The 20,472-nt window shown below is 40.3% G+C and overlaps 1 protein-coding gene across 1 annotated transcript; it reads right to left on the bottom strand.

The window, feature by feature from the left end:
- Positions 1-3,460: 3,460 nt before the first annotated feature.
- LOC139692106 (uncharacterized PE-PGRS family protein PE_PGRS54-like) lies at positions 3,461-19,852 on the bottom strand. Its single transcript, XM_071590141.1, has 2 exons — positions 18,455-19,852; positions 3,461-4,873 (listed from the first exon to the last, which is right to left on the bottom strand). Exons 1-2 carry the CDS (start codon positions 19,850-19,852, stop codon positions 3,461-3,463), a joined length of 2,811 nt encoding a protein of 936 aa, XP_071446242.1.
- Positions 19,853-20,472: the final 620 nt, after the last annotated feature.

The following is a 20,472-nucleotide window of genomic DNA, read 5'->3' as shown; positions in this document are numbered from 1 at the left end:
TCACCAGTGCACCCATTGGACAACTTTGAGGCTCCGAGAAATTTTCACCCACCCGGAAGGATATGTGGCCAGTTGACATTATCGAGGTGAAAATATGTACATGCTCCTTGGTATTAGGAAAATTTTGGTGTTGCATATCTCTGATTGTGATTTTGTGGTCAAAGTGGGTTTTTATTCTACGTCATTTATTTATCCTTGCAATGGCCATTTAGCATACAATATTCATATAAGACATAATAGCGATACCATGAGAGAAATTGAGCCGAAGTTTCGTTTAATGGATGAGTGTTTCCTCATAATTAAGACCTTTAAATCATATACGAGTTACCCTAACCCCCTACATTGTAACTCTTGAAATTTCTATAGGTATTAAATATGTAGAGCACTCACTTTTGTACGGGAATAATTGACAATTACGCATGTGCGTAGTAACATTCGGTGGTAAATGAATACAATTCTATGGAAAAGTTCAGTAAACGTTACTCCACCATCGACGTTCCATTGAATAAAGCCGTTAAATTTTCATTTCATTCCTACAAACAGGTAGGAGCGTCCGTTTTTCCCTCTTTATTTCCGGAATATCTGGTTTCGGGAAAGACAGCTTATGTGTAGCGGGGGCCGTATCCAGAGGCATCGTGTAGATTTGAACCTTTCAGTCGGTAGCCGAGCAGTCCACCTCTACTATGCCCCCATCTACCTTAGCCGACACTGTGAAAACCTTTTCACATATTTATAATGTACTTGAGGCACCAGTTAATCCAGACTAACATTTTATTAAATAAAGAGATAACCAAAATGGTCACGCACTGACGAAAGTTAGCATTAAATCATGCTAACATTCTGTTATGTGAATTTCTACCATATTTGAAAAATGAATTACCTCAAGGTATAACGACAGGTGCTACCATTAATCTCGTCATAAATGAAGACATTAATTACGTATTTTTCAAAAGAGTCGTATTAATTTTATCTCCGTCAAAAAGTCTACAATTAAAATACGGGATGAGGGAAGTCATTCAGTTGATTTGATTATTTCGTGGATGGCCTTTTAATATTGATGTGTTCTGATTGATATCCCATCCAACTTATGTGAAAACCCAGTTCGCTGATGACTATACGTGATTCAATTGTCCTTGTACATGCAAAGCCATTATAGAACCTTTCCGCCGAAGAGAGAAGTATAGCTCATTATTTAAAGAGTAAATCTTTTTATTTGGGCAAATAATTTACTACCTTGTAAGCTGTGTTTACTCCTATGCAAAGTATCTTTGACGAATGGCATCTACTAAATCCGCAGCCCAATGTTACGAAATGACTTCTCAAGGAGCGTACTTGGACGGGAATTAATTAAGAATCTCGAATGGGATGTTGAAAGACGTGATAAATCGAGGAAAAAGAACGAAGAAAGAGAAATTGTGCTCCCGTTTGCCGTTCTAGTGATCTCCAAATTTTTCATTCACGACGAAACTGGAAAGGAATATTTAAGGCTAAAAAAATTAAATTCGATCATATTTTGTGACGCTGTATTTTCTTTTGCCATGGATTATAAGAAGCACACATTGATATTTTTTACAAAGTTAAATTCAATTAATTCGGAAGGATTAGTTACAAGTACAGTATTTTACAAGCAGTTAATGTAGACGTCGGAGCATTAAAAAAGAAAACGATTAGCCTTCGAGGGGATAAAACTTGAAAATGAAAATGCCAGGAGAGAACTTGTTTCCATTGAGACACCGCCTTAGCGGGCCGTAGATGTCATCAAGCGGCTATTTTTATTGACAATAGGCATTCTTATTTCATCACTCTTTTCGTGCCACATTTAGTGTTCACTTAATAAGCATGTAGAGAACATTCGGAAACTCTTACTATACAGAAACCTGTATTGAATATATGTTACATTTTTTTTAAGTTAATGCTTCCTCACGGTGATTTGTGGATTTCGAAGATAACTAAATGGTGATCACCAAAACTATTCACCTCATTCGTTCCACATATTTGCTCCTAGAATCAAGGAAGCGAGTTTTTCCTTTTGAACGCATCTGGTTGATTTGAAAAGGCTCAAAAATATGTCTATATCCATTAGGGGTAGGAATAACTAATGGAATTCTTGATTGGTACCTCTCAGTCTTAAATTCAATAAATTAATAAGGGATACTAAATATTGGGGAACTCTATAAATTAGTGTCATCTTTTCGTATAAGTTTTCAGGATAAACGTAAAGTAATTTTACCAAATATTTTATATTGAAAAGGCATATGAAATGATCGTATTATTTTATTAATAATTTAGAATGACAGCTGTAATACACTTTTACATATTAAATGCGCAATGATTTCACATTCACTCGAAACAGGTACTGAAACTTCCCACGTTGTCCTTTCAGCAGAGTTTTCATGGGAGGTCGCCGACGGTTTCTTACCACGGTTTAAAGGATGGATCTCTAAAAATAGAAAATAAATTCATTTACATAAAATATTTGCGTGAAAATCACATAACACAAGGTGTTTCTGAAGTAATTCCTTCAGTAACGTACTAAATTTTCTTAGACATATTGTAATAAGTAATGAAAAATAATTACCGTTTAAAAATTATCCTACTTTCATATGCACTGGTTCACTTTTCAAAGTATTGCAATCAAATATATTTGAGAGAAAAATCAATCGGAGGATTGTCTCTAAATAGATTTAATGCTATAACCATTGGTAAAAAAGAAGGTAACATATTAAAATTTGTTGTCAAAGGCGTAACTTCATGGAATTTGCATAACATATTAAAATGTAATGAAATAATTGACTTAGTAATTCAACACATTTTATTTTAAAATCACGACGCAGGTTTCGACGTTGAACGTCGTCATCAGGTCCTGATGTGATTACCTGATGATGACGTTCAACGTCGAAACCTGGGTCGTGTTTTTAAAATAAAGTGTGTGGAATTACAAAGTCAATTATTTCATTATATTTAAAGTCAACATATTACTTCATGGGGAAATATACGGGCAATTTTATTGTGCTGGCTGTAATCTAATGTTAAGTACTATTTATTATACTACAATCACCGTTTCTCCACGATCAATAAATAGTGAAGAATTTTTTCTTGATTTGGAAATGATAAAGGATAATTATGATTTCTAATCGGACGTTAATGTGAAGTTGATGTTTTGCGATTTTGTTGCCGCAAATTTAAATATATCTTCTTGAAATACGTTAAAAATCGGCATTAAACTGTGCTACGAAAATTACCCAGGTTAAGTTACATGTATTGACATATACACTCAGAAAGGAGAATGTTGGCCAATTGCTTTTAATTTTGCAGTGATGCATAAGGCGTCGTAATTTATTCACTAAAAGTAACTTTAATAGCAATCATTCTTGGGTTCATTTGGAAATATTCAATTTCCAGCTTAGCAAACGCCATTTTAGCATCCGTATTGCCCTAATAGGAGTAATAATAATTGATTTCAAGAAAGTACTGACCCTTGCAACTGATATTCTGCATTGCCACCGAATAATCCAAAGTTGACTCCACCAAAATGTTCACCTCCAACCAGGCCACCGAAAAGATGACCCGCTCCTCCATAAGGTCCGCTCTCAAATCCAAGACGTCCACCCTGGGCTCCGAAGTGTCCACTTTGACCTCCATATTGTCCACCCTCACCTCCTAAGAACCCATTTTGTCCTCCAAATTGTACACCCTCACCTCCAAGACGCCAACCCTGACCTCCAAAATGTCCACTTTGTCCTCCATATTTGCCACCCTCACCTCCAAGAGGTCCCTTATTTTCTTGACGTCCACCCTCGCTTCCTACGTGTCCACTTTGTGCTTCAAATTTACCACCCCCAACTCCAAGACGTTGTCTCTCATTTCCTTGACTCCCAACCTCGCTTCCTACGTGTCCACTTTGTGCTTCATATTTCCCACCCACAGCTCCAAGACGTTGTCCCTCATTTGCTTGACTTCCAACCTCGCCTCCTACGTGTCCACTTTGTGCTTCAAATTTTCCACCCTCACCTCCAAGACGTTGTCCCTCACTTTCTTGACGCCCAACTTCGCCTCCTACGTGCCCTTTTTGTGCTTCAAATTTACCACCCTCACCTCCAAGCTGTTGTCCCTCATTTTCTTGACGTCTTACCTCGCCTCCTACGTCTCCACTTTGTGCTTCAAATTTACCACCCTCACCTCCAAGACGTTGTCCCTCACTTTCTTGACGTCCAACCTCGCCTCCTACGTGTCCACTTTGTGCTTCAAATTTCCCACCCTCACCTCCAAGACGTTGTCCCTCACTTTCTTGACGTCCAACCTCGCCTCCTACGTGTCCACTTTGTGCCTCAAATTTCCCATCCTCTCCTCCAAGACGTCCACTTTGTCCATCATATTGTCCAACCTCACCCCCAAGACGCCCACCCTCGCTTTTTAGACCCCCGCCTTCTCCTCCAAGGCGTCCAATCTCGCCTCCTAGTCGCCCTCCTTTTCCACCTAAACGGCCGCCCTGTCCTCCGAACTGTCCAACTTCACCCCCAAGACGTCCAGACTCCAGTCCTAAGCGTCCACCTTCAAGTCTCCCCTCTTGCTGCCCACCCTTCGCTCCCAAGCCTCCTCCAAGTCCTCCGATGGCGCCTCCTTGGCCACCGGCGAACCCGCCCTCCGCCCTCCGGTAACCGCTGTAGCCTTCCTTGCGTCCTGTATAGCTTATGTCACTTGTTCCTTGACCCCGCTGCCATTGCGCATTTCCGCCACCACTGGTGAAGCTAATGGGTACTTGAATGGGGTCCAATCCGCCTATTACGCGTTGGACGGCGATGAAGCCATTCGAGGGAAATGAGTGGCAAATACCACTCACGGCGATGACTAGGAGAGCGAGTTTGCCCACCATCTGAAATCATGGAAAAGTAATGTAATGCTCAACGTACTGTTTGCTATTTGTTATAGATGTGAATCATCAAGGTGTTCATAGAAGATCACTTAAAAAATAATGGAAAAATATTTTTTCCCTTCGTAGATAAATGAAGATACCTTATTATTATGCTTCTTAAATGATGCCCTCTACTTACACAGCTAAATATTAGATTCCTCTATTTGAAAACCTTAATTCAATGGATATTCATAATTTGATCATTTCTCATGGGCCAAAAACGAGTTATGATTTCTGCTTAACAGATAGTGATATGTAAGTAGTCCGTATCCAGTGGGCATGTTTGGGTCAATGACTGGAAGGCTTGGTGTGAATTCTGGGCGATGAGCTCTCTGGTCAACATTACCTTTGGCCAATATATGCTTGTTTTAGGGTACAAGAAAACTGCATCTAGCAGAGGTAAAGGAAATTCCCCTTAACCCAGGTGTCTGTATTTTACCCGCCATTGGGTCGAATATGTACAGATTTGGGCCTAGGTTGTATTACGTGAACTCTAGCCGAACCTAACAACCCAATCTTTGGCTTTTCAGTATTCTTTTTGGCTGTGTGCCTCAAAATATCGACTTTGTTAACAATTACATTTTTCGATTTCATCAAAAAATAAAAAATTATACCTTCCTTACAATTCACAAAAATTTGATTGGACTCAAATGATGTCCTATATTACCAACTTCAATGACGTCCTTGATCTCATAATGCAATGATAATATCAATTACTATTTTATTTCATATAAATTGTAACCTTCCTCTTCCCTTTATTATATTTTATCAAGGCTGACTGAAGCTTTTCTGCCTTCCTTAATATTTAACACTTTCATAAAAATAATACTTTTAATACATATACGTGAGAAATCACTCTTAAACATCTATATCATTCAATCTGTCAATTCCTTTTATATTTTAGAATTTTGTAGCCACTAATTACGGCCTTTACAATCCGATTATTTTCATATTTTCGCATGAAATAAAAATAAATATTTTCGCTTAATTTTTTAAACTAAAAGGCTCAGTGTAAAATAAAGTCAATGGTGTCATGGTAAGTTAAAGAGGCAAACGGTAATAATTTCTCAATAAACATTATACAGCTAATATTTACAATCCCCTAAAATGAGGTACCGCCCTTATTTGATGGTACAATTAATTACAGCTAATAGCCACCCATTGGCTTTTTGGAATACATTTTATATTTACATTTAGTTTTATTTCACATAGCTTACTTTATTACCTTGGATAGCTTAATTTTTAGTCATTCTTGTCCAGTGAATTAAACTCCTTATTATTCTTTCAGTCGAGACGTTTTAGAGCCTCATATTAGTGCTGTGTGAAATAGTTTAACTTTTTTAAAAAACGCTATTAGAGGTTTTTAATTAATTATGAATCCGTAGAAGGGTTAAATGAAGATACTATCGGTTTCCCTGCTTATTGGTACCAATTATAGAGGAATATATGAAAGCAACTTACATTTTTTCACTACAAGTTTATTCTCTGTCAAAATGAAAATTTGAATTGAGATGAGAAAAAGTGAAAAACTTAAGGTTTAAGTTAAGCAAAGAGTTTCATTCGGTGCCCATTTGAATTTTTTTGGATAACATTTTAGGTAGAAATAAGACAATCTACATTTAGCCACGTCACTTACCTTTGTATTATTCCTTCTTAGTCGTCGGAGGAATGAGCCAATCCGTCACGTCCTGTGTCCTTTGTTGATGTACAAACGGGAGTGATGCTCAGCAAAGCACTGCGTCCTTCTTTTATACATAACCGCGGATCTCTTGCTCAACATTTAATGTGATCCTCCCATCTTCCAGTTCGGTCTTCGGGGGGGGGGGGAGGTCCGTGCAGACCGCCCCGTTCCCAAAACGGGGGAGGGAATCATGAAGTGTGCCAAGTGCGCGTACGTCAGGGACCCTTTCCCTTACACTCGCCCGGTCCCGCCCAGATCACTAACTCAGAGCCAGGTGCGAGGGTGGGGGAGGAGAGAAAGGGTAATGGGGTGAGAGGAGACACGAGGGAATCGTCGGGAGAGTTCTCACCTTCACCCTGGATCGCCCGCTGCACCGAAGCTCAGCAATGTTGGGGAGATAATTTCCATGTTTGTCGGAGCCCGAATATCACGCTACACCGGGTTTTAGTGCGCAACTTTTTCGCCTTTTGTCATCGATGCCGTTGACGTAAATGCGGTAGTCCCCTGACGAATCTCGAATTTAGACCATGTCATAACGTCATGGTCAAAGAGGTCAAATTCTTCATTTCAAGCCAATTGAATGGAATAGGTGCGCGCTTTATTTTTGCAGTTGATTTAGTTGGTCCTTGTAAACCTGGCTAAAGATACTCGTTTTGACTTTCTCTAAGGAATTTACGAAGAAAATTTAACGTTTCATCTCAACTGAATAATGCCATTCTATATTTGAATATCATTATGCCTATCATAGGCCTTCCCCGGACTACAACCTTGCGTGGTGGAAGGGCTTGTGCGTTCCGATGACCCCTAGAGCTCTTATGGTGGGAGTAATAATAATTGCTCTTGGTAGGGTCACCCATGCAAAATAGGTCGAAGGTTAGGAGCCAGACGAAAGTTAGTCCACGCAGCGTCTGTTCCTGAGTGAGGCGGCTGCAATAGCGTCTGACCCCAATGGGGCGGCCAGTAAGTGATGGTGTCATGTTAAAAAAACTATTGAGGAAGGCAACGGGAAACCACCTTAATTATCATTCCCAAGATTTAAATGATGAGCAATACAGAGATTTTGAGTCCTGGCAACTACGGCAGTGGGAGAGGCAAGGCTTCCGCGGTGATGATAAGGGCAGGGAAATCGGACAATGTTAAGCGATAGATGGAAAGGGGAAAAATGGATATTTTAGGTCTATGCGAGGTGAGATGGAAGGATAGTGGGGATTACTGGAGTGATAATTATGGAATAATATGCAGCGGCGAGGACGAGAGCGAACAAGGGGTTGCCAAAGTATTAAATAAAGAGATAAGAAGAAGCGTAATCAACATAGGCCAGTTAACGGATAGATAATTACTAATACAGATAAAAGCAGAACCGACGAACTTGGTTATTATTCAGGTATACATGCAGCCGAGCAACCATAAGGAGGAAGAGGTCGATAAGATATTCGATCAGTTAGAGGACATAATCGAGTGTGTTCCCGCGGGGAAACATTTGATAGTGATGAGGGATTGGAGTGCGACGGTAGGCGAAGGAAGATATGGTGATAAGGTCGGGGACTACGGTGTAGGCACTAGGAATGACCGCGGCGAGAAAGCAGGTTAGTTCTGCAGGGGACAGGAGTCAGTCATCACCAACACTTGGTTTAGGCACCACAAAAGACGGAGGTATGAATGGAAAACGCCAGGTGACTCAGAAAGGTATCAGCTAGATTAGATTTTTGTTGGACACAGGTTTAGGAACAGTGTGATAAATTCGTACAGCTTCCTTGGAGCGGATGCGGCCTCCGACAGCAATTTAGTTGTTTAAGAGATGTAGAATCCTTTTCATAAAATAAGGCAGCTGCGGAAATGGAACAATGTAAATACAGAGTTAAGCAAAATGAAGTACAAAGAGCTAAACAATAAAATGAGGTGGGCAACAAATAAAGCAAAAGAAGCATGGTGGAAGACGCAGTGCGAGGATATGGAAAATCTGCAGTGGAAGGGTGAAATCGGTGCGCTATACAGCAAAGGTAAATCGTTATCGGGAAGTAGGAAAGGAAGATCAATAATAACAGTTAGATATAAGTCGGGTTAGACAATAGTTGGCGCAGGAAAGATCCAAGAGAGATGGAAGGAGTATATAGAAGAAGTTTATAGTAAAGAACTTAGGTCAACAAAGTTAGACGTTCATAAAGATTATGACGTAGAGAAAGACAGCTTAGGTCAACGCATACTAGACAATGAGATAGAAAGGGCATTAAGGGAGATGAAACAAAATAAGGCCGTGGGGGTGGATAACATTCCTGCGGAACTACTGAAATGTATAGAAAAATGTGGGAGGAAGAGGCTGTATGGGCTGATTCGTAGCATCTATGAAGAAGGAACCTGGCATGAAGACTTTTTTGAGATCAGTGTCAGTTCCAATTCCGAAAAAGGTAAAGGGCTACGTCATGTGAGGACTACAGGACAATAAATTTGATATCCCATGCAGCTAAAGTTGTTCTAAGGATCTTAAACAAAATGATAGAGAGCAGGGCAAATGATACCTTGGGGGATAACCTGTTTGGGTTTAGGAAGGGGAGTGGTACTCGGGAAGCCATTGCGTTAATGAGATTATTAATCGAGAGGAATATAGAATATAACTAGGAGGTGATGACCTTATTCGTAGATTTTGAAAAAAACGTTTGATAGAGTGAATTGGGAAAAACTAATGATTATGTTGAAGACAATTAGGCAGGGTTGCCAATTATCACCGTGGCTTGTCAACCTTTATGTAGAGGAGATGATTAAAGAGGCATGGGAAGAACTGGAGTTAGGAATGAAAGTGGGCGGAGAATTCGTAAAATCAGTTAAGTTTGCTTATGACCAAGCTTTAGTTTGTCAGTCAGCCAAGGGGCTGTAAGCATTGCTTAGTGAATTGCAAATTCACTGCGACAGGTATGGGATGAGAATGAATGTTAATAAAACAAAGGTTATGCGTAACCATAACCGTGGATCTCTTGCTCAACATTTAATGCGACCCTCCTCCATCTTCCTGTTTGGTCCTCGGGTGGGGAGGGGCGTCCGTTGCAGACCGTCCCTTTCCCAAAACGGGGGAGGGAATCGTGAGGGGCGCCAAATGCGCGTCGTCAGGGACCCTTTCCCTTACTCTCACCCGGTCCGAAGCGGAACAATGTAAGGGAGATTATTTCCATGTTAGTTGGAGCACGAATATCACGTTACGCCGGGTTTCAGTCCACAACTTTTTCGCCTTTTGTCATCGATGCCGTTGACGTAAATGCGGTAGTCCCCTGACGAATCTCGAATTTAGACCACGTCGTAACGTCATGGTCAAAGAGGTCAACCTCTTCATTTCCAGCCGATTGAATGGAAGAGGTGCGCTCTTTATTTTTGCAGTTGGTTTAGTTGGTCCTTATAAACCTGGCTAAAGATACTCGTTTTGAGATTCTCTATGGAAGTTATGAATAGAATTTAGTGTTTCATCTCAACTGAATCATGCCATTCTATATTTGAATATCATTATGCCTATCATAGGTCTTCCCCGGACTACAACCTTGCGTGGTGGAAGGGCTTGTGCGTTTCGATGATCCCTGGAGCTCTTCTGGTGGGAGTAATAATAATTGCTCCTAGTAGGGTCACCCATGAAAAATAGGTCGAAGGTTAGGAGCCAGACGAAAGTTAGTCCACGCAGCGTCCGTTCCTCGGTGAGGCGGCTGCAATGGCGTCTGACGCCAGTGGGGCGGCCAATAAGTGATGGTGTCACTTTAAAAACACTATTGAGGAAGGCAACGGGAAACCACCTCAATTATAATTCCCGAAAATTCCCGAATTCTGTTGAATCACAAAGTTATTATTTTTCATTTCCAAGATTAATCGATTCCATAAAGTCACGCCGGAAACCATTAACTATATAATTCCCGAGATTTGAATGATGGACAATACAGAGATTTTGAGTCCTGAAAACTATGGGGCTCGGCCCAAACGGCCGTGTTTCGTGCCCGGTACCGAGAGTGCCAAGGCATTCGAAAATGGATGAAGGGGGTATTGTGAGGCAGTGGGATGTTGAAGACTGACATAGAGGAGAGGATGTTGAAGACTGACATAGAGGGGAGAATGTTAGGAAAACGAGGAAAGGAAAGGAACAGGATAGGGATGTTAAACGGGATGAAGGGATGAAGGGAGGAAGAAAATACTCAGAGATGAAGAGGGACCTGATATAGAGTAGGATGCTGGGTTTTGGGTTTTTTTAGGAGTCACAAAATATTTTATTTGGTAGCTGTGTCCATCAAAAAACCTACCTTAACCGGTCGATTACCTAATAATAATAATATTACCTTGTTAAGTGAGATCCCGGAAAATTCCCTTTATAAGTACATAAGTGATTGATACTAACGGATAGCGCTGTTGGATAAGCCGGTAATTTTAGCTTTTTCTTTCTTCTGAATACGAATAATTTCAGCTCTAAATAGTTTATGTTTGGTTGAACATCCATAGTTTTGTAAATTCGAAATCCAAAATTATAATCCAAGATTTAAAAAAAATTAAATTATAAAAATATCGATAGCTTTATAAATTATAATGGATTATTTTTTTATATTCCAATTCGAGTATTATAGATGTGTTCGAAAATTATGGTTTCAGATTCACAATCTACCTACTTATTTAACTGGTACATGAACCCTATACTGTTTTCATGCAGCCTTTTCTATTATTTGATTTAATTTTGTTTTTGAATCACCAAATATTAAAATTGAATTTTTTATTTATGGAATAGCATGTTTGCATGAAATTACGATGAAGGGTGTTTAAAATATGAATAAAATATTATCTCCAAGTCTGATGTATCTCTAGATATCCAAATAACTGTCAACCTTTAATATTTTAAAAAACTATCAATTTCAAATTAATGGTAACTGAATAGCTCTGAATGACAGTTCTACGTATGAATGCCGATAATATCGTGGAAGCATCGTGAGATGCTACGGCAGTAACTTTTTGGTGGAGCCTGCCGCTAATGAGCATTGCAATGCAACCATTTCAAAGTGCAAAAATCATTCACCTTGACTTTGATACTCGATTTCATATCTCTCGGTATCGGATCAAGTGCTTCAGCAAAAATGATGTTCTGTAGAAGGACGCCTCGGTTGCTCAAACTGACGAAAGCACTCTACCGAACATTCGGGTTTGAATCTCGTCTAAGGCGTGTGATTTTTACATTCTGAAGTAGTTGCATAGTTATTGTTTACATAATATTTTTTTTGATGTTTCCTATAATCTAAATAATATAATAGTACACCTGTACCCAGTATAATTGCAAATCAGAAGAGAAGACCGTAAGATTTAGGCTGCGAAGATTATTAATGTTAATTTTCTATAAAAAGTCCCACTAATATATTTTTTATCGAATTACGAAAAAATAAACGATTGGCAGAGATTCAAGACGAATTTGGCACAAAATATAAGTCTCGGTCGCAAATGTTTGAGGATGTTAGTCAGTTGTAACAGTTCGAGTACTGGTACACATTTGAAACGTGTAATTTTAGAGATTCAGTACAATATGAAAAAACAGTGCAAACGCTTTCAAAATCATACTGATGTGCCAAAAGTGTATTGAACATAAAATTGTATGCCATAAAAATTACAAGAAATAATTAATATTTTTTTCTAAAGTCTAAATATATTCTAAAACCTTTGTTAATACGGCTGTTGACGAATTCGAGATCGCTTCATAATTTTAATTAATTGTGCCTTTTTTTATCCTCAAAGCAATCGCCCGTAATTTTTTGAGTTATAACGAGATATTGGTCATTTCGATAAAATATTACTGGCAATGTACCAAAAGCCATCTCTCTCTCAAGAGGAGGATATCCTTTGGTAAATCTGATGCTCCGTCTTTGGATAAGTCAGATTCATAGATATCAGCAGACAAAATCATTGTTTTTGACTCCGTTAAGAATACTCCTAGTGGGTATATTACACCCGTATTTGATCATATCGATTCTTTCTTCATGATTGCGATTGCCTTAATCAGTGACCTTGATACTCACGAATTTCAAGAAACTCGATGAGAAACTTGGCCGTGGGTTATAATTTGAAAATATCCACTATGAGTGTAAGCTATTTCTGATTCTTTGATCATCTGGCAAGTTTACATTCTTGAAATACCAAGGCGTTCTGCATGTATATTCATGATAAATGCGTTGATAAACCTTTTTTGTTGAAACATATTAAAATAGTCGCTTGTCCTCAGGTAAACAGGCCTGCATGGATATTCTTAGTAAAATAAACATTACGAGGACGTCTCACAAAATGCTAAATCAGTCGTATAATTTCACCGGTAACCTACGGGTTTTTCGATATCTAGACGCAGTGATTTCAATCTTCGTAAGATCACAGATACCTCGATTTCCAATAACTTATCAAGTATAATTGAATAAAGTGCGATAAACTCGTTCCGCAGTGAGAGCGTACCGATGTATTAACATGTAAACACTCATTTCATATATAGTGAGCTGTAGTTTCCGAAATACGTTTGATTTCATCTCCGAAAATAGAGATACATTTTCTCAATTTAGTTGCACGAGGAGAAATCACCAGTGCACCCATTGGACAACTTTGAGGCTCCGAGAAATTTTCACCCAACCGGAAGGATATGTGGCTAGTTGACATTATCGAGGTGAAAATATGTACATGCTCCTTGGTATTAGGAAAATTTTGGTGTTGCATATCTCTGATTGTGATTTTGTGGTCAAAGTGGGTTTTTATTCTACGTCATTTATTTATCCTTGCAATGGCCATTTAGCATACAATATTCATATAAGACATAATAGCGATACCATGAGAGAAATTGAGCCGAAGTTTGGTTTAATGGATGAGTGTTTCCTCATAATTAAGACCTTTAAATCATATACGAGTTACCCTAACCCCCTACATTGTAACTCTTGAAATTTCTATAGGTATTAAATATGTAGAGCACTCACTTTTGTACGGGAATAATTGACAATTACGCATGTGCGTAGTAACATTCGGTGGTAAATGAATACAATTCTATGAAAAAGTTCAGTAAACGTTACTCCACCATCGACGTTCCATTGAATAAAGCCGTTAAATTTTGATTTCATTCCTACAAACAGGTAGGAGCGTCCGTTTTTCCCTCTTTATTTCCGGAATATCTGGTTTCGGGATAGACAGCTTATGTGTAGCGGGGGCCGTATCCAGAGGCATCGTGTAGATTTGAACCTTTCAGTCAGTAGGTAAAGTTGGCATTTAATCTTGCTAACGTACTGTTTTTTGTATTTCTACCATATTTGAAAAAAGAATTGCCTCAAGGTAAAACGACGGATACTACCATTAATCTCGCCATAAATGAAGACGTCCCTCCCTGGACTACAACCTTGACGTGGTGGAAGGTCTTGTGCGTTCCGATGGCCCCTAGAGCTCTTCTGGTGGGAGTCATAATAATTGCCCCTTGTAGGGTCACCCGTACAAAATAGGTTGAAGTTTAGGAGCCAGACGAAAGTTCCTAAGTGAGGCGGCTTCAATGGCGTCTGACCCCAGTGGGGCGGCCAGTAAGTGATGGTGTCACTTTGAAAGCACTATACAAGAAGGCAACGGGAAACCACCTCAATTATCATTCCCAAGATTTAAATGATGGACAATACAGAGATTTTGAGTCCTGGCAACTACGGGGCTCTGCCCAATCGGCCGTGTGTCGTGCCCGCCAGCGGGAGAGGCAAGGCTTCCATGGTCGTCATCCCACGAAACCCTTGCAAGGGAACCGGAAGCAGCAGGATAGAAGACGCAGGAGAAGAACACCAAATTAGTTGGAATACGAGTAGTAGTAGTAGTTTTGAGGGGAGGCGACCGACAGCTAAGGTCATTTGCGCCACAGGGAATGGACAGGAAAGGATGAAGGGTGGAGAGAAACCCGGCGTCGGCATTAGCCTACTCTTTACGAAAGGCGCCAAGGGGTCCGCAGTTTAACGTCCCATCCGACGGACGGCGTACTCCCTCAAAGTGCCCTCCACAAAGCACCCCAAGTAGGGATCGAGATACCTCTGAAAAATATTCAACACCGCCGGGATTTGAACCCGCGCCCTCAGGGTGGGAAGCCAGTACGTTAGCCCCCGCACCATCTCGATCCCCTTGGAATACGAACGTGGAATGTTAGGACAATGATGAGGACAGGGAAATCGGAGAATGTTAAGCGATAGATGGAAAGGGGAGAAATAGATATTTTAGGTATATGCGAGGTGAGATGAAAGGATAGCGGGGATTACTGGTGTGATAATTATACCTGTAGAATAGTATACAGCGGCGGGGACGTGAGCCACGGGGTGCCATAGTATTAAATGAAGAGGTAGAAAGAAGCGTAGTCAACATAGAACAGGTAACGGATATAATATTAGTAGTAAAAATAAAAGCCGAACCGACGGACTTGGTTATTATTGAGGTATACATTACACCGAGCAGCCATACGGAGGAAAAGGTCGATAGGATATACGATCATTTAGAGGAAATAATCGAGTGTGTTCCTGCTGGGAAACATTTGATTGTGATGGAGGATTGGAGTGCGACGGTCGGCGAAGGAAGAGATAATATTAAGGTGGGGGACGTCGTTTTGTGCACGAGGAATGACCGAAATGAGAAAGCATTTTAGTTCTGCAGGATACAGGGGTTAGTCTTTACCAACACTTGGTTCAGACACCGCAAAAGACGGATGTATGTATGGAAAATACCAGGTAACTCAGAAAGGTATCAGCTAGATTAGATTCGGGTTGGACACACGTTTAGGAACAGCATGATAAATTCGTACAGCTTCCTTGGAGCGGATGCGGCCTCCGACCACAATTTAGTTTTTTATGAAATGTAGCGTCCGTTTCAAAAAAATAAGGCAGGGCCGAAATGGAAGAAAGTAAATACAGAGTTAGGCAAAATGATGTACAAATAGATAAACAATAAATTGAGGCGGGCAATAAATAAAGCAAAAGAAGCATGGTGGAAGACGCAGTGCAAGGATATGGAAAGTCTGCAGGGAAAGGGTGAAATTGGTGCGCTGTACAGAATAGTTAAACCGTTATCGGAAAGTAAGAAAGGAAGATCTATGCTAACAGTTAGAGATAAGGCGGATAAGGTAATAGTTTACACAGGAAAGATCTCAGAGAGATGGAAGGAGTACATAGAGGAACTGTATAGTAAAGAGCTTAGACCAACAAAGTTAGACGTTGATAAAGAAAATGACGTAGAGAAAGACAGCTTAGGTCAACGCATACTAGATAATGAGATAGAAAGGGCATTAAGGGAGATGAAACAAAATAAAGCCGTGGGGGTGGATAACATCCCTGCGAAGCTACTGAAATGTATAGAAAAATGTGGGAGGAAGAGGCTATATGGGCTGATTCGTAGTATCTATGAAGAAGTAATCTGGCAGGAAGACTTTTTGAGATCAGTGTCAGTTCCAATTCCGAAACAGGTAAAGGCTACGTCATGTGAGGACTACAGGACAATAAGTTTGATATCCCATGCAGCTAAAGTTGTTCTAAGGATCATAAAAAAATGATAGAGAGCAGGGCAATGATTACTTGGGGGATACCCTGTTCAGGTGTAGGAAGGGGAAAGGTACGCGTGATGCCATTGCAGTAATGAGATTATTAATCGAGAGGAATATAGAACACAACCAGGAGGTATTTGCCTATTTCGTAGATTTCGAAAAAGCTTTTGATAGAGTGAACTGAGAAAAATTAATGAGTATATTGCATAAAATAGGAATAGATTGGAGGGAAAGGAGACTAATCCGCAACTTGTACATGTCTCAGACTATTCAGGTGCAGTAATGAGAATATTACATGTAAAAACTTTGACATGTAGCATAGCTATGCACGGCGCGGAAACGTGGTCATTGAAACAGGAGGATAGACGTAGATTGGAGGCTTTGAAAAGTGGGTGTGGAAAAGGATGGAGAAGGTGACATGGACCGTGAAGAAAACAAACGAGGAAGTACTTGGTATCGTGGGCGAAGAGAGGGGTTTGTTGGCAGCAATCCTATGGAGGCAGGAAAGTGGCTGAATGGGGTATTGATCGGCCGCGGGATGTTGAAGACTGTAATTGAGGGGAAAATGTTAGAAAAACGAGGAAAGGGAAGGAACAGGATAGGGAAGTTGGACGGGATGAAGGGAGAATGAAAATACTCAGAGATGAAGAGGGACCTGATATAGAGTAGGACCAAGTAGGTAATTCAGTTAATTTGATTTTTTTTCGTGGATGGCCGTACATTTTTGATGTGTTTTAATTGATATCTCCTCCACCTTATTTGAGAAATCAGTTCGTTGAAGAGTAGAGGTAATAAAATTATCCTTCGCAATGCTAATTTACATGCAAAGCGAAAATTGAACCTTTACCCCGAAGAGAAAAGAATATCTCATTATGTAGAGAGTAAACCTTTTTATTTGGTCTAATAATTCACTACCTTGTAAGCTGTGTTTACTCCTATGCAAAGTATCTTTGACGAATGGCATCTCCTAAGTCCGAAACCCAATGTTACGAAATGACTTCTCAAGGAGCGTACTTGGACGGGAATTAATTAAGAATCTCGAATGGGATGTTGAAAGACGTGATAAATCGAGGAAAAAGAACGAAGAAAGAGAAATTGTGCTCCGGTTTGCCGTTCTAGTGATCTCCAAATGTTTCATTCACGACGAAACTGGAAAGGAATGTTTAAGGCCAAAAAAAATGGAATAAAAATTTAAGACATTGATCATATTTTGTGACGCTGTATTTTCCTTTGCCATGGATTATAAGAAGCTCATATAATATATTTTGCACACAGTTGAATTCAATTGATTCGGTAGGATTAGTTGTGAGTACAGTACTGTACAATCAATTACAGTAGACGTCGTGGTACTAACTAAGAGAACGACCAACCTTCAACGGGATAAAACTTGTAAATGAAATTGCCAGGACAGAACTTGGTTGTATTGGGACACCGCATTGGCGGGTCGTATATGCCGCCAAGCAGCTAATTGACACAGAAACCTGTAATGAATATGTGATACTTTCATTTTGAAGGTTAAGGCTTCCTCGCGGTGATTTGTGCGATTAGATGATAAATAAATGGTGATCACCAAAACTAATCACATCATTCGTTCCGCATATTTGCTCCTAGAATCAAGGAGCGAGTTTTTCCCTTTGAACGTATCTGGTTGATTTGAAAAGGCTCCAAAAATATGTTTATATCCATTAGGGGTAGAAAAAACTAATGGAATTCTTGATTGGTACCTCTCAGTCTTTAATTCAATAAATAAAAAGGGATACTAAATATTAGGGATCTCTATAAATTAGTGTCATGTTTTCGCATTAGTTTTCAGGACAAACATACAGTAATTTTACCTATTATTTTATCTTGAAAAGGCGTATGAAATGATCGTATTATTTTATTAATAATTTAGAATGACAGCTGTAATACACTTTTACATTTTAAATGCGCAATGATTTCACATTCACTCGAAACAGGTACTGAAACTTCCCACGTTGTCCTTTCAGCAAAGTTTTCATGGGAGGTCGCCGACGGGTTTTTACCATTGTTTAAAGGATGGAACTCTAAAAGTAGAAAATAAATTCATTTACATAAAATATTTGCGTAAATATCACATAGCACAAGGTGTTTCTGAAGTAATTCCTTCAGTAACGTACCAATTTTTCTTATACATATTGTAATAAGTAATGAAAAATTATTACCGTTTACAATTTATCCTATTTTCATATGCACTGGTTCACTTTTCAAGGTATTGAAATCAATTATATATGAGTGAAATAGCAATCGGATCATTTTAGCATCCGTATTGCCCTAATAAGTGTAATACTAAATGATATAGAAAAAGTACTAACCCTTGCACCTGATATCCTGCATTGCTACCGAATAATCCAAAGTTGACTCCACCAAAATGTTCACCTCCAACCAGGCCACCGAAAAGTTCACCCGCTCCTCCAAAAGGTCCGCTCTCAACTTCTAGACGTCCACCCTGGGCACCGAAGTGTCCACTTTGACCTCCATATTGTCCACCCTCACCTCCTAAGAACCCATTTTGTCCTCCAAATTGTACACCCTCACCTCCAAGACTCCAACCCTGACCTCCAAAATTTCCACTTTGTCCTCCATATTGTCCACCCTCACCTCCAAGAGGTCTCTTATTTTCTTGACGTCCACCCTCGCTTCCTACGTGTCCACTTTGTGCTTCATATTTCCCACCCTCAGCTCCAAGAGGTCTCTTATTTTCTTGACGTCCACCCTCGCTTCCTACGTGTCCACTTTGTGCTTCATATTTCCCACCCTCAGCTCCAAGAGGTCTATTATTTTCTTGACGTCCACCCTCGCTTCCTACGTGTCCACTTTGTGCTTCATATTTCCCACCCTCAGCTACAAGAGGTCTCTTATTTTCTTGACGTCCACCCTCGCCTCCTACGTGACTACTTTGGGCTTCATATTTCCCACCCACAGCTCCAAGACGTTCTGCCTCATTTCCTGGACGTCCACCCTTGCCTCCTATGTGTCCACTTTGTACTGTATATTTCCCACCCTCACCTCCAAGACGACCCTTATTTTCTTGACGTCCGCCCTCGCCTCCTACGTATCCACTTTGTGCTTCAAATTTACCACCCTCACCTCCAAGACGTTGTCCCTCATTTTCTTGACGTTCAACCTCGCCTCCTACGTATCCACTTTGTGCTTCAAATTTCCCACCCTCACCTCCAAGAAGTCCACTTTGTCCTTCATATTGTCCACCCTCACCCCCAAGAACCCCACCCTCGCTTTTTAGACTCCCGCCTTCTCCTCCAAGACGTCCAATCTCGCCTCCTAGTCGCCCTCCTTCCCCACCTAAACGGCCCTCCTGTCCTCTGAACTGTCTATCGTAACCTCCGAACTGTCCAACTTCACCCCCAAGACGTCCAGACTCCAGTCCTAAGCGTCCACCTTCAAGTCTCCCCTCTTGCTGCCCACTCTTCGCTCCTAAGCCTCCTCCAAGTCCTCCGATGGCGCCTCCTTGGCCACCGGCGAGCCCGCCCTCCCCACCAAGGTAACCGCTGTAGCCTTCCTTGCGTCCTGTATAGCTTAAGTCACTTGTTCCTTGACCCCGCTGCCATTGCGCATTTCCGCCACCACTGGTGAAGCTAATGGGTACTTGAATGGGGTCCAATCCGCCTATTACGTGTTGGACGGCGATGAAGCCTTTCGAGGGAAATGAGTGGCAAATACCACTCACGGCGATGACTAGGAGAGCGAGTTTGCCCACCATCTGAAATCATGGAAAAGTAATGTAATGCTCAACGTGCTGTTTGCTATTTGTTATGGATGTGAATCATCAAGTTGTTTATAGAAGATCACTTAAAAAATAATGGAAAAATATTTTTTCCCTTCGTAGATAAATGAAGATACCTTGCTTTTTTAGCTTCTTAAATGATACCCTCTACTTACACAGCTACATATTAGATTTCACTATTTTAAAGCCTTTATTCAATGGATATCCATAATTTGATCATTCCTCATGGGCCAAAAACCAGTTATGATTTCTGATTAACAGATTGTGATATGTAAGTAGTCCGTATCCAGTGGGTATGTTTGGGTCAATGACTGGAAGGCTTGGTGTAAATTCTGGGCGATGAGCTCTCTGGTCAACATTACCTTATGCCGATATATGCTTGTTTTAGGGTACAAGTAAACTTCAGCTAGAAGAGGTAAAGGAAATGCCCCCTTTACCCAGGTTTCGATATTTTACCCACCATTCGGGCGAATATGTACAGATTTTGGCGTAGCTTGTATTACGTGAACTCTAGCCGAACCTAACAGCCCAATCTTTGGATTTTCAGTATTCTTTTTGGCAGTGTGCCTCAAAATATCGATTTTGTTAACAATTAC

This window comes from Hetaerina americana, unplaced genomic scaffold, assembly GCF_022747635.1.
Source record: "Hetaerina americana unplaced genomic scaffold, ioHetAmer1.1.p SCAF_4, whole genome shotgun sequence".
NCBI classification, from domain to species: Eukaryota; Metazoa; Arthropoda; class Insecta; order Odonata; family Calopterygidae; genus Hetaerina; species Hetaerina americana.
This window is presented reverse-complemented; position numbering and strand designations above follow the sequence as displayed.

Excerpts from the sequence above, each read along its gene's own strand:
- LOC139692106 (XM_071590141.1), bottom strand. The coding sequence starts at position 19,852 with ATGGTGGGCAAACTCGCTCTCCTAGTCATCGCCGTGAGTGGTATTTGC. Across the intron at positions 4,874-18,454 it reads GTAGCAATGCAGGATATCAG|ATGGTGGGCAAACTCGCTCT; the intron begins GTGCAAGGGTTA and ends CCATGATTTCAG.